This window comes from Crassostrea angulata, chromosome 6 (genome assembly GCF_025612915.1).
Source record: "Crassostrea angulata isolate pt1a10 chromosome 6, ASM2561291v2, whole genome shotgun sequence".
Lineage (NCBI taxonomy): Eukaryota > Metazoa > Mollusca > Bivalvia > Ostreida > Ostreidae > Magallana > Magallana angulata.
Window position 1 is genome coordinate 20,683,430 of NC_069116.1, and position 17,495 is coordinate 20,700,924.

Genomic DNA, 17,495 nt, shown 5'->3' on the forward strand with positions numbered 1-17,495 from the left:
ACTCTTGAAATATTTTTCCAACTTTCTGTTCCTGGGATTTGATATTAACTATCTTCTAAATAAGTTTTTATTTGGCTCACATTTTGCAACGGATATATTGTACAGCAGTACAGCTCTAAAACAATATTTCGATGTTTTGTTTGAGCTTCAAAAAACTATTCCCAAAGTAAAAAAAAAAAAAAAACGCAAATTGAATCTGCATTAATTAATATAAACCTTAAAATCTGACAAAAAATGACATCAGAAATGTTTGATAAATAAGTCTTATTTTTGATGTAAGGTATAGAATAGACTGGCATAGAAAAAAATAGATAAGCATACTTTTGGCAAGTGTATATATGCCGAATTAAACGAATGTTTGTAAAGCGAGAAATGTTTGTGTTTTTCCGTCAAGCTACATAAGTTTTAAAACTTTCTGCATATACAAATGCCAGGGATAGAGACTCTTGGTAAAGTTCATTGAATATTTATTGATTTCAAATGTGAATATTCATGACTTGTTGCATTAAAATTTTCAACACGTTCTGCAATTTGTACCTGAAATAAACATCTACTTCAAAGTAAAATTCCACCAGAAGATTAATTTTTAAACAAAGTAATAATTATCTCGCAAAGAATGTTTATCAAAACTCTGTCATTGTGGTCCTACTAAAAACCCACTGAGATGTGTGAGCACAAAAGATATGATTTATAATTGATGATGTTCTTGAGAAATGGACCTGCTTCTAAATAATTGCAAGTTCTTCCTGGAGCCCTTTTGCTATCTTCACAATTGTTCTGGTGACCGACTTTATTCTTTTTAAACATATATTACAATTGCACAGAAACTTGAGAGTTGATACTTATTCCTCTTCATTAGATCCTTCCAAATTTTCTTTGCACATTTCCAAAAACTCGTGAGTAAGATTATGGCGGGTGATTATTCCTTGCAGCTGAAACAATATTATTCATATCCAATTGGTATGCTATCATCATATGCATTGTTAAATACCTTGTCTTTGGGGGTAAAAAAAATCGTTTTATTGTGTAAAACGAATAATGCGATCTAATTTCTTCTGCTTATTAAAAACACATCTCCACTTTACTTATTAAGTTAGCAATAAAAAGTCAGTAAGATCAGATAATCTGTCCGCAAGGTTCAATAACTCACGGCAGAAGTTACTTGGGATGTAAACATGTCACAATGGTTTTAATTATTTTCCAATTTTACGACCTCAGGATCTTTTTTTTTTTTTTGGTTAATTTGTTTACTTTTATTTCTCCTGGAAATGCTGCCGCACCTTGAGGAATTCTAAATTTGCTTCAATCCAAAAATACTTTTTGAGGCAACGCTCTTAGCCGATATGTTTGGTATTAGCATGTTCGTTACAACGCGATAACGCGAAGTGACAACGCAATAGCGCGCTATTTACTTAAGAAAAAAGGTATCATTTTTGGATGTACATCGGAATATAAATACGGGTTGGTCACGTGATCAAATCCCCATAAGCCCAAAGGGCTTTATGGAAGATTTTGATTTCGTAGAATTCAGAATTGATTGGTGAAATAAAGATTATTTTAGTTACTTGGTTCCTAAGCTCGCCTCGAGAACAACATTATTCAAGAGCGCCGTTTTCGGGAATTACAGTTCGAAATATAATTGTGTAAACAGTGTGGTATTCTTTTTGTGATAAGAATAGCCCCTCTGCCTGGGGTGCCTCTTGTGTAACTCAAAGACAAAGAGAATACAATAACATCTATACATTGATTTACAGATCCAAATCGTTAATATAAGAAAATGAACCGACGAGTTGAATGCACTAGTTCAGTGGCAATAAGATAATACTATAAGATATTGTTAACTTTATTTTGTCGGAGCTGTAGTCTGACTTCAGGCTAAACGTTCATGTTTTCCGATACGATTTCTTCTAACTGAGGAAACATTTTCTCAGGTACACTGTAATTTGTTATCAAATTATCAAACAATAACATGGCGTGTTTTGACAATTTTTGGGATAATTTTTCATTCACCTTTTAACTCATAGATACCTAGGTGGAGTGCGTTTGATTTCAAAGAGATTTTCTAATGAAAAGTTGTAATTTCCCTCTAATTTTCCTGCTAATTTTGAAGTGGTTGAGGTGGCCTTGACATCAACAGTGTTACGGTTATCTAGTTCTTATACCCACGTGCAAAGCACACGTCTGATAACATTTTATTTTTTCTGAAAAATCCAAGTAAAAAACCAAGTAATGCTTTAGTACTTCCTAAACAGTGTAATAAACAGAGAACACAATAAACTATTATTTCACCGACATTGTCTTGTTCACGTCTCAATCTTGATGGTTTTTCAAGGTTAACCCAATAGCATTCATGCCATGGTTTGACGTGAATTGAGTATTTTCTTTCTTGCTTATTAAGAAAAAAGAGACAGCTAACTGCATATAAGGCCAGCACTGTGGTTGCATATAGATCAACCCCTCCCTATGAAAATTGGACCCAGATTAGGTACCCCAGGGATGGCTTGTTATTACCATCTATGAAGAATAAACCCAGACCGTATGTTTCTTTGTAATAAACGATAGAATGCTCTCCTACATGAAAACTGCACTAGTTAAGAAATTTAATATCAATCGACAGGACGCTGTTTAAACCATCTTACATTTTAGATATTTATCCGTATTCAGTTCTTCTAGCATTTAATTAATTTTTTGAACTAAGGAAAAATAGAACTAAGTTTTTGGGGGGTAAAAAACAGGATAATTTTGTAGTTTAAGTAACAATTTATCTCATGTTTTAATTTTATTTCGTCTTCTGAAACATGTATATTGTTGAATTAAGTTTGAATTAGTTAGTTATCATTCTATTCTAGTTTGAATCACGGTTTAGGTGAATTGGCGTCCAGTTTTGGTACAACTGCGCAACGGCCATTCAAACACTGAACCCTAATGTCTTGATTGTACGTCGAAGTTAATATATCTTTTATATGTCTTAGCCCTTGATACATTCATAAGGAACGTTTCAATTTTTTGTTATTTACTATATATATCTTTATCAAAATCTATCAATTATCAAAGGACATACGTCGAAACCAGATACATTATTTGATTACAAAACTACCCTCTTTTCTGTATATTAATCCATTTTGCATCTATATCTTCTACAAAACTATTGTAAGTGACATAATTTATGATTTCTCTTATCATTTCCTCTTAGAGTTCAACGACATTTCTTTTCTTGCACGGTGTTTATGTAATACAATGTATTTAATTAATGGATATGATAATTAAATAATTTGCGCTAAAGGAAGATGATAAATGGATAGATTTTTAAGTATGGTAAGAAAATGAGAGTGAATTTGAAGGCGAAGGGTCACGATTTCAGTTCATAAACTGGATTTTCTTTTGAGTGTCTAGAGTGAGTTAAAAGTCAAAAGTCGAGTTACAAGCAAGTTGTATAGCTCAGAATTATTTGCCACTGCCAATGCAAACAAAAACCCAATGCCACGTTTTTGTTTTCAATGTACCGTAGAGAAGATTTCAATTTTGTTTTTAAAAATATTACTTGCAGGAATTTCTACCAATGTCTTATCTATACACGTAAACGGTATATTTTATATAAACATGATATGAGTCTTGTTCACGTTACACGAGCTTGGTTTGCGTAACAAAGAACTCTGAACTTTGTATCTCGCTTCTTGCACAACTTTGGTAAAACATTACAAATGCCCAAATTAAGCTGTTCAAAAATTTCTTATGAAAACACCTGAAAACACAAAAAATAAAATAAAATTGAACTCAAATTATGGTCATTTCTTTCAACAAGAATAGGTATTTTGCATCGTAAACAACCATTTGAATGGTTGTTGACGTCATCTCGTCTCTACTTTTCTTGGTGCCAAAAAGATCTAATTCAATTTCGGAGGAGTAAACCGAAATAAAAGGGCTGGGCGGGCGAGGCCATTTTTACAAAATTTTAAAGAGAGTTTGACACCATTTCAGTTGATTTTTTTTAAAAGTTTAAAATGCTTGTGCATTTGAATGATTGACCAAAATATGAATGTTAAAAGTCAAGTCACTAGCGAGATACGGAGGCAAGAACTCATTGTTATGTAAACAAGGCTCGAGTCGAGTCTTATAATTATTTGTTGACTTGCAGCAAACAAGATAAACTAATTCCATGTGTTCATAAAAAATATTGACAACAAAAGAAAGCACTATTTAACTGAGAATCATACCAATAAAACACATGTAAACGAACACAAGAGGAGATTTGTTTACAAAACAAAGGATTTCAAACTCTATCTTGCTTGTTACTCGATATTTGACTTTCAAATTTTGAGGAATCATCAAAAATCCTTATTAAATAACTAAAAGGAAATTCTACAGAGCAATTCTTAAGCAACCCAGCTTTTTTTTTTACACTAGCTAATGATTGTTTTTTATGACTTTCAGTTCTTGTGTCTGTTTGGGGTTCTCTTTTGGGAGGATAGGATGAAGATGTGTTAAGATAAATTTGAAATAGAGAGATCGATCATATTAACTAATTACCGTATAAATATCGTTGATACAAAAAAGTTAATCTCCACCATAATTAACTTACCAGACCTGTATGGTCCACAACAGGTAGATGTCTCAGCCCCATACTCCGGAACAGGTTAAACACCTGAGGGACAGGTGTGTTTGGATACACTGTATAAGGGCTAGGATTCATATACCTACTTATATCCTTAAAAATGATAAAAAGCATAATTCAGTATCCATTGCAAATTCCCATATCAAGTTCAAAGGTTCCCCCATCAATTTTATACCATTATCAATATTCGGAAATAAATGATAGTCACTGAATTACTTCACATTTCATAATTTGATATTCTTTTGTAAACAAAGACAATCTTTAATGGTTGTCATAGTGAATGAAGCAAAAGATGAAAAATATGATCGTTTAAACTGACATTTTTTAAACGCGCATTACTAAATCTGTATGCACAGATTATGAGACGTTATTTTTTTTTTTAAAATAATGATTCAAAATATTGTGAATTTCCAAATTTATTGTTCATACTTGTAACATGATATTTAAAACACATATTGACTGAATTACCAAACATGTACATGTCCTCAATTTCAACTTTCGTGCAATATCAGTGAAAACTGTATTTAGGCATAATTCTTCTTCACAAAGAGCAACAAAAATTAAATGGAGAACAATGTGTTTAAAGCAAGTATGACAAGTTTTTTTTAGAATTACATGTACCATTACAAATTCCCCCGACCATCTTTTCTTTATTTTTTACCTTGTTTCCAAAGCAATATACGCACGTCATTTTTCTTATCTAATGTGTATATTGATAAAGTAAAAAAAAAAAACAAATAAAAGATTTAAATTTTAGCGGTTTTTTGTAATCCTTTGTTAATTAAAAATCAAAAATATTGAACCACCTCCACTCGAAAAAAAATCCCAAAGAAACCCAATGTTCACCCTAAGACTGATCAAGAAGAGACCTATAACTACAGGCCTTGACAGTCACCTGAGTACCGTAGCCCTTTTGGAGTCTAAAGCCTAATCCGAGACGCCTCTGACTGTTGCCCCTGCCTTTTATTTTTTGATGTTTGAAAAACATTTATTCATAAAATGGGAGGATGCAAGAGTCGGAGGAAGCTTGGATTATTTATACCATAGCTCTAGCTGCAAAAAATTGTACAAGATTTGGTAAAAATAGACCTGCAGGCCTTTAACAACCAATCTTCTATCATATTTATATATATTTCATAATAATTAAAGTATAATTCTTAAAATATTGCAGCAATATGTTACACGAGTGACCTAACAAAATTGCATGTTCTCTATACAGCCAAATTTGCCCCCCCCCCCCCCAAAAAAACCCCCCCCACAACCCCTGTCCAATGGGCAGCGAATTTCACAAGAGTACACTATGTACATAATAACAATGTATTTAGCTTATCTCCCACGACTGAAGGTACAGAAGAAAGTATAAAATTCAATACATTTTCACTATGTGGCCATATTGGCCCTATCCAAGGGTCCTGAAACCCTGACCCAGAGGCCTGGGTTTTCCCAATCTAGGTGGAGTAGAAGATTTGCTAAGATTTAATACATTTTCACTTTATGTCCATATTAGTTCCTCCCTAGGGCCTAACCCCTGACCCAGGGGCCATTAATTGAACAAAATTGGTAGAGGGCTTCATGAACATCATAACCATACATTAAAATGTGTGGGAGTAGAGAAGAAGGTTTTTGAAAATTTGACCCTTTTTTGCTAATTTGACCCCCTCCATGAGACCCGAGGGGTGGTATGGTCATTATTTTCTTAACTTATATTCCCCTTGTCATTGATATGCTTTAAATGAAAAATGGTAATAATTAACCATGTAGTTCCCAAGAAGAAGTTAAAAATATAAAATTGTTCACAAATGACGGACGAAGACCAATTGCAATAGGTCACCTGAGTGACTCAGTAGACCTTAAAATTTTTATGTGCAGTGTTGTTGATCTATATTCAGTGATAGTGCTGTGCCGTCGGTTGATTAATGACTGTAATTTATCGTATACGTTATTGCACCAATTTCAAAAATGGAAAGAAGTTTATTTCTTTATTTGTTTTGTGGGTTCGTTGTAAATTATTTGTTTCCAAGGCACACAAATACCCAGAGAAATCTTATAAAACCTACAAGCTTGATATAGAAGCCTTACCATTAGAGCGTCTTCTGGCACCGAATGGATCGTAGTGATGTCGTATATATCGGGATAACGAGGGTAATCTTTGGTCAAATCTTCATAAGAAATGTCAGGTTGTGACATCCTCTGAAAGCAACCAATACACTTGGTATTAAAAACGTTCACTAGAAGCGCGTGAGCGTTTATTTTTTAATTATTTAACATAAAATAGGGAGAATGATGAATTCGCGTTTGCTTAATTTTTGTCATGCAAAAATCGCGCGTCGTGGTCAATAAAATCTCAGCGATCGCGAGTCAACAGTAGTGCGTATCGTACTTCTGACATACTTTAATTTAGATATAAACATATGCATTATAACTCCTTAAAAATTGTCATAGTTTAAAGTATTCAGAACTGATGCTGTGATGTGTAAACTGCTAACATGAAGAAAAGCTTAACACTTTTTTGTGCGATGTTTGCTAACTCAAAGTTTGTTCCGTTGAGAATTTTTGGAGAAAAATAATTATCTTCTTGTATAAGATATATAGCCCCCAATCTTTTAGGTTCTATTGGAATGGGATTGTTCAAGATTTTGTGTGTGTTACTATTACAACAACGGTAGAATTAAGGGGATCACTAATAGCCATCAATGCCATTTAGACAATCATACGCCTCCCCTGACGGTTAACTAGCCATAACTTTATTGATGCAAACATATACACATTCGGTAGATAACGGAATTGGTTAACAATAAACGTGGGCCACCAAAACCCTTCAGTTGTCTTTAAATGTTTGTCCTTCATTAACATATACAAATGCTACTTAATTTTTAGCTATTTTTTTTTTGTTACCTGATAAGATTTTTTTTTAAAAACCTGAAGATCGTTTATTAAATATGCTCCAATTTTATCAATACTTAACTTAAAAAGGATTGGTAGCAACTACTTATAAATATCAAATTGGAATCTTAGTAGCGTTTTGGGAATTATACCACATGTAAGCATACATTTAAAGTATCAGTTTTATTAAATGAACAAATTACCTTTTTGCTACGGAAACGAGCGGTAAATACAATATTTAATTAATAGTTGCAACTCCTTTATAGATTTGTTTAGCTACCTTCTTCCACCCCCATGTTGATAGCACCCCCTTTCATAAAATTAAAAAAAAAAAAACCCACTTGATTTCGATGGTCATGGAAATGTAGGTGGCATGGAATCGTTAATTTTTAATAAGTCACGTGATGTAAGCAATACATATATATGCAGCTTAAATTATCTCACCTAATACCATTATTCATGGAAGTATTGGAGCTTCGTATACCGCGGTAACCCATTGCCTTACCCAGTGTCACTGAATTCAGGCACTCAGACTAAGTCTAGCGGAGATTGAGGAAACACCGTGGCACGGCTGATCTCACGAAATGACGTGCAAGAACTTGGTCTCTTGGTTAACTATCATGTTTGCGATTGTTCTAGTGACGGAAGGGAATTGGTACGGGAAAAGAGGTGAGTTTATACCGACATTATGTTGAAAATAACTACATACTTTTTTATGCAAAATGGTTTTGAAAAAATAATAATGTTTCTAAATAATCAGAAGTCACTTTACATTATTACGTTTAGACAAAAATGTAATTGTGGTTAAGAATGCTTTGACTTTGATACTTTTGTCTCTTAATTTTTTTTAATATTTACAAATAAAACAATCGATTCATTTGAAATAGTGACCACAAAATGTTTAACAGTGAATATCATATATGGTTTAGTAAAATCGTTTTTCTGCAAAGTTTCTCAAAGTCTGTGTAGTACGTGATAAAACTGGGGTTTCTTCATTTCTTTTTTTTCTAACACGTATCATTCCGAGAATATCAAAAATAAAATGACTTAGTTGGGGGTTTTAAACTGAAATGTCACGTTGCGTTAATTATAAACTATTGCCTCTTAAACAGTTTAGTCGGTTCAGTGTTACATGTATATACCTTTTTGAATACTTTTATCATCAGAAACTTTAACTCGGATCATCTGTCTTTAAAGTTGCAAGTCTTTCAATATCATTTCGTATACCCGCTGTTTGGAAGTCAAGTCAAAATATGTTGTTCTAAAAAGGATTTGTTATGTAATATATTCATCTACAAACATATACATTAGAACTGTAGTTAAGTGATTGATATTTTTTCATTGTCTTGGTGTGTTCAGAAGTCAGATACTACGCTTTTGTATATGTTTATAGATAAATATAGCAAATCCTTTTTAGAACAACATATTTTGACTTGACTTCCAAACAGCGGGTATATGGAGTATTTCGACTTGACTTCCAAACAGCGGGTATATATATTTTCAGTTTCTTCAGCACAATTTATATGTGTACTACTGAAACAAATTCAATAATTTGGTAACAAAATTAACGTGTAAAAACGGAAGGACATTTACATAGACTGTGCTGTTTTCTAACCCTTATTAAATTCATTAAATAAGAATAGGTTTAAACTAACTAATGAAAATCCGTTTCACGTTTTTTCTTGTTATTGAAAGAACGATATTACTTTTGATTGATTTATGCTCTCTGAGACATTTTAACATTCTTAGAATAAACAGTACTGTACAGGTACTGAATAGACCACACCTACAACAGTTCCAGTTTCTTTTCAACATTTGTTGAATGAAAATACTCTCATTGATATATCTTTTTTTACAATTATTAATATGAACACTACTACGAAATACTATGTAACATCATGGTGCATATTATCTGTAGAACGTAACCCATTCTGTTTTGTCTTAGGTGGTTTTAATTCAAGTGAAACTGTAAATTTTCAATGCATACTCATCAGTTGTCGATAAGACCACATAATCGTAAATTTTATCGATGTTGCTATATTTCTTTCTACCAGTATCCCTCTGTTCATATCCGTACCCATCCGGCGTATTGGTTATCTTAATGTATTATACTAGAGCACCCCCTTGCCATATTTGAGATTGTATTTACGCTACCCAGGAGAGCGCATTTAGACACTGGTCGGTAAATTAGAAAAGGGCGTGGATTCTGTTCATGAACAATCATATTTATTCTTATTTATACCATTTTCTAAATAATTACCTATAAAAAAATTTCCCAAAATCAAAATTCTGAAACAAAATTAATCAAATTAAAAAAAAAATGGAGGGGGGCAGTTTCAAGATACGGTAGGACTTTGTCAGAAAGCTCGTGATAGACCTACTTATATTTGTATATGTAGTTACATTCAATGTTTTCTGAAAGTTGTTTAACTGGATTGTTGATAAAAAAAAAAGAGGACCCCCCCCCCCAAAAAAAAATAAGAATAAAAAAAAAGAGATTTACTCTAACGGTCACAAATACATTAGAAAGAATAAACTCTGAGTATTTTAAAAATGCTAAAACCTAAAAATCTTTGTTATGAAAGGCATATAAAAAGTATCTGATTTCTGTTTACCACATAAGATGAATTGTTCCTTGAATTGTGAGCCTTTATGCTCGGCATTACGTCTAACCCTTAAATAAATGGGGCTTGTTTCGGGCTAAGGGCTTACATGTACGTCTGCAAAGTCAGAAATGTTTAGTAACTTAAGAAAAATAGGTATTGGGTAAAAATAAAAACTATATTTAACACCAAATATGGAAAAAAGAAACGGCTTCATACAAAAGCATACACGTTTGAAACAGGACAACAGAGAAAAAGGCCATTCACCATCCAGCGAAATCATGATTTGCACATAACTCAATTATGTTTGTAACCCTAACGCTACCGATTTAAATCAAGGGTAAGACACATTTTGATTAATAAAAGGCAAAATAAATGATAGTAATTTATAAATTTTCTAAATGTTTTCATTAGGACAGTACGGTACTCTATTTAAAAGCCTAAGTATATTGTACGACAATAACCCCTGTCAGTATACTTATGAAATGTACAAGACGGTCGTAGGTATATGCATACCACGTTCTTAGTATGAATCTACCTGATGAAACACCGAGTGTAAAGAAAGAGATTATCTCATGGTTTTAATTCTTGCCATATTCACGGAGATTAAAGGTTGAGATCAGTTAACATATGTCAGGGTCCCCTTTTACACCAAGACTTGTAGACAGTCTCCCACGATAATGATTATCTTCATAAGACAGTGAAATTGATATTTTCCTATACTTGTTATAAGTGTCAATAATTTGGATAGTTTTTGTTGTAAAAATGTCGCATAATCGGATGATTTTATACACCTAATAGCAGCAAGTCTCGCTGTAGTTTGTTGTCCTCTCTGCTTTAGATAAATGACAATGAATAGAAAGGTGGGGTGTTTGTTCAATAGACGATATGCATTATATGGAGAATATATTTACTTTTTTAGATCATATATTTTTAAAAATTATGAATAGGGATCAGTAATCCGGTTCAGATACAGCCGTTTCAAAATATAATACTATACATGTATACTTAGTTTGCAGACTTAAAGATACACATCAACCAAAATGTAAAAGAAAAAACAAACAACCGCGATTAGCTCAATTTGTAATAAATCACAATATGTTCCTCCTGCTGCTGTAGAGTAATAAAAATACCCCCTACCTCCCCCCTCCCCCTTCCGAATCAAATGAACATATGCACGAAATTATGCATGAACATATGCACGGATTTATACCAAACAACTGCTTCAAAACAAATTTCTTGGGTATTTTGGTATCATTTCCTGTTTGGGGCTGAAGAAACTGGAGTCATTTGATATGACGTTCTTGTATTTGCGGTGCAGTTATGTCAAAGGTTATTTTCATTCAACTTCATACCATATTTACGCATATGCATAATCAATCTTTAACCAGTGATTGTCCACATGCGTAAATAATGAACATTTCCATGCAATATATATTAATCTTGTTTGTCGTGAACTGCTTTAAGTATTTCCGGAACAGACCCATGGAACATGAAAATAAATAATTGAAGAATTTCCGCCAATATTAATGTCAATTGGGTCCCATATCATCGAGATATACTGATCAAAATACGCTAGGTGTCGACTCTCTTCAATTTGGCGAAGAACAACCATGATTAATGTCACCAAGCAGAGGTATTGGCCGCGCCATTTGTCTTTGATGGACATTTTAGATAATACTAAGATCATCAAAGGTCAGACATTGTACAGAATAATGAAACTCAGCGTAGGTTGTAATGCAACGACGAACAAAAACATGGACTTCATGTTTTCCTTAAAGAGACTGGATGGTCGACAAATAATTCATCAGATCTACCTCAAAAACTTCCAACATGATATATAAGCCATAAACTTCTTTTCATTGAAGAAAAATTCATCATAATTTCTTATATTTTCATAGAACCCCCCCCCCTTCTAAAGGATGTTATAGAAAGTCCTACTTTTAAAAGATATTAATTTAGTCTATAAATGGCCACGGTTATATATCCCTCTTAAAGAATAAGAGAATTACAAGCTGCAAAAGCATTACAAAGTTTTCTCTTCTTATTATATGGTTTTGTTTACCCTTTTTACTCTGCTGTATTCTAATGAAATGTCGCAAACCTGTTTTTATTTCAGAAAAATTTAAGACTTTATCTCTTTCACAGACGATGACGCAGAAAACATTTTTCTTCGATACCTAGAACAAACAAAACTGCCACAAAGGCAAAACACAGACGACAGACTGAAGACGTTGTTGTTAAGAACATTAATCGGAAAATTAAATGTCCACCAATCAGAAGAGGAACTTGAAAAACCGAAGACGAGGTTCTAAAGTAAGTAGAAAACCTATTCCTTGATATTTTGTGTTGGAATTCGTGTTGGGGGTCACATTTACAAGTGTTTAGTACTATGATTTTTTTAGGAAGTTTTACTATAACTTATTTGAGAATATGATTACATATATGTTTTATGAACTCATTAGATTGTAAAACAATGGCTGGATTTAGTCATCTTGTCACAGAATGTCAAATGAATGGCATTAAATGAGGTTTATTGGGAACTTTGAAAAAAAAACCCTGAAAAATGCATTTTGCAGGTCTCATAAGAATATAGCTGTATGTTCCAAGTTTTAGTTCAGAAATCAAAATTTGGTCAGCCATGCAAAATGCTAAAGTAAAGTATTAATTTCTCATACTGTTAGCTCTTAGGAACTTATAAGTGGTTGCTAAACAAAACGTATTGCCAATTTGGGGTTGAGTTTGTCTTCTTTGTCTGCTTTGAATTGTCCTCGAAAAGAACAATACTAAGTCGAGCACACCAGTTACCATATCTATGCATGGGCAACTCTTCGTATTATTGTAGAACAAATCACCGCGTACATTGTGGACCACCTAAAAAGATATTTCTTTTTTCTGAGTTCCGTTTTCTTTGACAATATATACTATAAATAAATTATCCATATTTGGACTTTATATGTTAAAAATGTGCAAGACGTGAAAGTAAATCTGAAATTGATTAAATCGAAAGTTATATCTGAAAACCTTTGGCTGGAATGTTTTTGAGAATAATGTTTTTGAGAATGAGACATTTATTGACACAGTTTTAGCCCCTAAACATGATTTTCGGGAACCAATATTTATCGTAAAATTAGCACACAAAAATCAACAAACTTCCCACCAAATCTACTGGAAAAGTTTAAATGTGGCGGTTAACTATTATTAGGGAATACAAAAAACATTTGGTATGAAATTTTGATGTTTTGTTTTACTTTTATTTAGAGTTCCTCTTTTTAATAAGATTGAAATATTCTTAAAATCGCCACGAGGACCAAACCCTTTTATTTATTTAATTTATTTTAGGAATGGTGACAGATCTGTTGCCGCACTTGCTGAGAAGAAAGATGGCAAATATTCAACTTTCTACAAATGAAAACTTTCATAATTCTTAGAGGAAATGTATCACATGCACGTACTAAATATATTTATTTTAATGACAATTTCTTAGTAATTCAAATAAGCATGCATACGAAGTACATGTATGTTTGCTTCTCAACGATAAAATTGCATTTCATTATCATACGCATGGAATGTACATAATCATGTTAAAATTGTTCATCAGTTATGTAATTTTATGTAACTTGATTCGATAATCATGCTATTGAAAAAACAAACTGCATTATAGAAGAAAACACTTTACATAGGACGGATAAGAATCTGAAGCTGTACTTGAAATGTATTGACACAAATTGGTGCATGCGTACCAAAATGCCTCTCAAATTAGATCGAGAACTCAATGTTTATTTTCTAAGAATGGGTGTTTGCTCCATATTTTTGTTATGGTTTAATGAAAGAACTAATTTGAATATACAAAAAACTTTTAGTGATACCCTACCTTAAATTAAAAATATATTATTTAAAGACAGCATTCTGAACATTTAATAAAAATGATAGAAGTATATTTTATAAAATCTAAATATCCACAATATGTTGGAGAGGAGTAAATCGAAATCGAAATAATCCAATTATAAAAATTTGCGCCATTTTATAAGCCCTTGTTTTTAAAAAAAACATAGTCACCTTTCAAAATGTAGTATCGTAATATTTTTATACAATTTGTATGAAATATTGTTTTTCCTGCTTTTTTGAGATGTACATTTTTTAAAAAATCATTGAGAACATTTTGTATTCTCATAAACAAAGGACACAAAGTCATTAGTCTAATGTATTGATGCTAAAGATATGTTCGATGTGTATCGCCGACTAATTAATCAAAGGATGGCCAGAAAGTTGATAGTCTAATGCCCATGGCTCAGATGTCTGTAAGGGCGACAAGATGATGTCAATTCCAAATTAATCTGATATAAATAAGGGCAACTGAGATAGTGATCACGGAACCATGTCTTCATGAGTAATATATAAGACCAGTGAACAGATGATGTATGATTCATTACATGGAGGGAGGTAAAAAAAAATCCTTGCTACATCCAATGATTTGTAAATACTGTATGTCCAGTTTTACTTAAAATCACATAAAAATGATATGATATTGTCTCTAGCTATTGTTCAAAATTTGCTTTTATATTTTTTTGTCTGGTAAAATATATCTATTTAATTCAGTATTTGATGCATTAAATATATGTCTTTATTAATTATTCAATAAAAAATCATGAATAATCATAGTTATTGTACATTTTGTGTGCGCGTTCTTAAAAAAACCTGATTTATCCGTACAATTCTGATTCTGCGCATACTGACCCAAGTTACTTTGTAGGCTTTGTCATCTTTTAAAGATTACGTCTCAAAATTCTATTTCTCATCTTTGAAAATCATTAAGATATTTCCATTTTTCGACAATTCGAAAAAATGCTTAAACTGAACATATAAAATTATTCTATATGGATAAAAAATACTTGGAAGTGTAAGTTGGTCCGACTGGTTGTACACACGTGTAAAGTTTCTATACATGCTTTTGAGAGGTAGTGCTATATGATACTATAAATGGTTAATTAATTTTTTGTTAATTAAGAAATTGAAGGTGAGGAAAAAACAAAAATACCCCGTTTTGCTCTTGGAAAAACACATTATTCTCCAATAATGAAACTAGTGTATGTCTCATGATCAGCCCCTTAAAGCGCCATTTCTGTTCAATCTGTTGCCCTTCATCCCTGCAAAGTAAATCCACTTGAAATTAAAAACTACTAATGTTTAATAATCTTTTTACCAATAGAAATGCATTTATGTATAAAATATTCCCACAAATAGAATAACATTAAAACATTTAATATTCTGATTTTGTTTTCAGATTTTGTTTTCATTTTTAAAAAAATGAAAGGTAAACATCATCTTACCTTTCTTCGTTTAAAAGCCCATTTGGCTGTGTATACTCTTGATCAACCTAGACCCAGTGGAAACGTTATATGTATGTCAACTGAATTACGAGTTGATGTCTTCAAAAAGATTTTTTAAAAGAAATAATTTAATTTTTACGTGTTTGATTATTCGATATTTCTTCAAACTTACTATTAAATTTCTTCCATCTGCCACGGACACAACAGGAAATGCATTATGTGCTGTTGTTCGAAGCATGCGTATCACAGAGGACACTCGTGAAACAATATATACATAACTCTCTGGTTTATCCATGACATCGCATGCCTTAAGTCTGGAACGAATGAATGAATGAATGAAAAAGTCTGGAACAGAAACATTTTCAAAATGACCAGGTCTTTAATAACATTGAAGGCATGAATTAAGCAATTAAATCTTGAAGTTCCGACAGACTTAAGACAATAAAATGCCAATGTTTTATGTAAAAAAAAAACCTTGATAAAATTTCATTGAATTTGTTTAATGCTTTTCAAAAGAAAGTTTTAATAAAAGTATGAAGTATCGCATTTTTCGGCAAAATCAAACATGTCTATTCGATTAATTATGAAGCTCTTTGCAAACTAATTTTGAACAAATTTGGCAGAATGTAAAGGGAAAATACGACAATGTGGCAATTACGCATTTAATAGGTATCAAAGGTATATTCATTAGAAAAACTGTGTTATCTTCATCAAAAGCCTAGTTGGCAAGTTAAAATAAGGTGAAAAATGAAGGAATCTAAGCAACGATAAAAGAATAATTTGGAAATCGAGCGCTTTAACCTTTCAGTTCCATGATGGACCTCCCATTCCAAAAGCGGTACTCCTTTCAGTTTGATATGAATATCATAGAGACCTTCATTGAAATAATCGCCACTCCATTTGGCTACCTGGAAAGAGAATCTGAGTGTACATTTTATTGATGTAAATAAAAAAATAGTGATCATTTATTCAGGATAGTGACAATTGCCATACCATTAAAACTAGCATTAATGGCAGGCCATAGCTGATTTCGTTTGTTGATTCTATCAGTATCACCGTCAGGCTAATTGTCATTCGGACCACGCCCCCAAGAAACGCCGCGGCTCCAATCAAGGCAAAGGTTCCCGAGTTTTCATGATTGGCATACCCAACTCTAAATTAGAACTTAGTTTAGTGAGTTTCCTGCAAATTGTAATACTATATAAGGAACAATTCTTTGAGCATCATAAGGTGATCAAATCCAAGAAAGATCGAAGGAATTTATGATAGATTTGAGCACGCCCGACATATTTGATCACCTTATTATATTCAAAGAATAATTCCTTATCACTAATATTTACATAGTTTACAGCAACTGCACGATTAGATAATGAAAAAGTCATTAATTAAATGTGTTTAACTATACATGACTAAATCAAGAGTGTTATTACAGGCAAATACACTGGAAAACGTAAATATGTTCAAATCTATCAAACTATATACACAATAAAAACAAGACTATCAATGCTTTGTGCCAAACTTCATTTGAGTAAAATCCTTGCAAAAAGACCCAAAACTAAACAACATGCCATTATGACATTCCAGTGGCGCTGACTTTACAGGCAGACTTTTGTCTGTCCCAAGATATTTATGCTGCACATTTGGACGATTTACAATAAAAATACACTTACCTGTGAAAGAAGTGCAATTGAAATAGTTGAAAGGGATATTTTCCAAGATAATATCATTGACACATTATCATCTTTCACTCGGAAAAATTCACAGGAACGAAAACAGATTCCTTACGGAGATTTACAATGGGGAATGTTTACATTTTTTCTCCATTCGGAACACACTCGGAATACATCGCGCAATATTTCAACGTTATCATCCGGGCTTGCTGCAATCTCCGTATAGACATCACATTTTTTAGCATTGTATTGAAACCTGATAAGTTAACAGGGGCGTTTTGACTGAGAAATCTTGGAAATTTTTCATACTTTTGAATGAACATCGTTTGAATCCTGAGGTATTTATAAATATCAAACAATTATGCCAAACGTGAATCCAAAATATCTTGGGACAGAG

The 17,495-nt window shown here is 32.4% G+C and overlaps 1 protein-coding gene and 1 long non-coding RNA gene across 3 annotated transcripts in view; one reads left to right on the forward strand and one right to left on the reverse strand.

The window, feature by feature from the left end:
• Positions 1 to 450: 450 nt before the first annotated feature.
• LOC128187380 (H(+)/Cl(-) exchange transporter 6-like) overlaps positions 451 to 17,495 on the reverse strand; it is a 41,796-nt gene continuing 24,751 nt past the window's right edge. For both annotated transcript variants that reach the window (XM_052857813.1, XM_052857814.1), the window contains 8 exons: positions 16,422 to 16,581; positions 16,230 to 16,336; positions 15,601 to 15,742; positions 15,429 to 15,475; positions 15,137 to 15,245; positions 6,692 to 6,802; positions 4,580 to 4,705; positions 451 to 932 (listed from right to left, as the gene is read on the reverse strand). In XM_052857813.1, coding sequence (XP_052713773.1) covers positions 843 to 932; positions 4,580 to 4,705; positions 6,692 to 6,802; positions 15,137 to 15,245; positions 15,429 to 15,475; positions 15,601 to 15,742; positions 16,230 to 16,336; positions 16,422 to 16,581 — 892 coding nt within the window. In that variant the 3' untranslated portion in view covers positions 451 to 842. The remainder of the gene's footprint in view (positions 933 to 4,579; positions 4,706 to 6,691; positions 6,803 to 15,136; positions 15,246 to 15,428; positions 15,476 to 15,600; positions 15,743 to 16,229; positions 16,337 to 16,421; positions 16,582 to 17,495) is intronic.
• Positions 7,940 to 14,759, forward strand: LOC128187384 (uncharacterized). Its single transcript, XR_008244070.1, has 3 exons — positions 7,940 to 8,164; positions 12,247 to 12,414; positions 13,441 to 14,759. It is a non-coding gene; the product is annotated as an uncharacterized LOC128187384 (long non-coding RNA).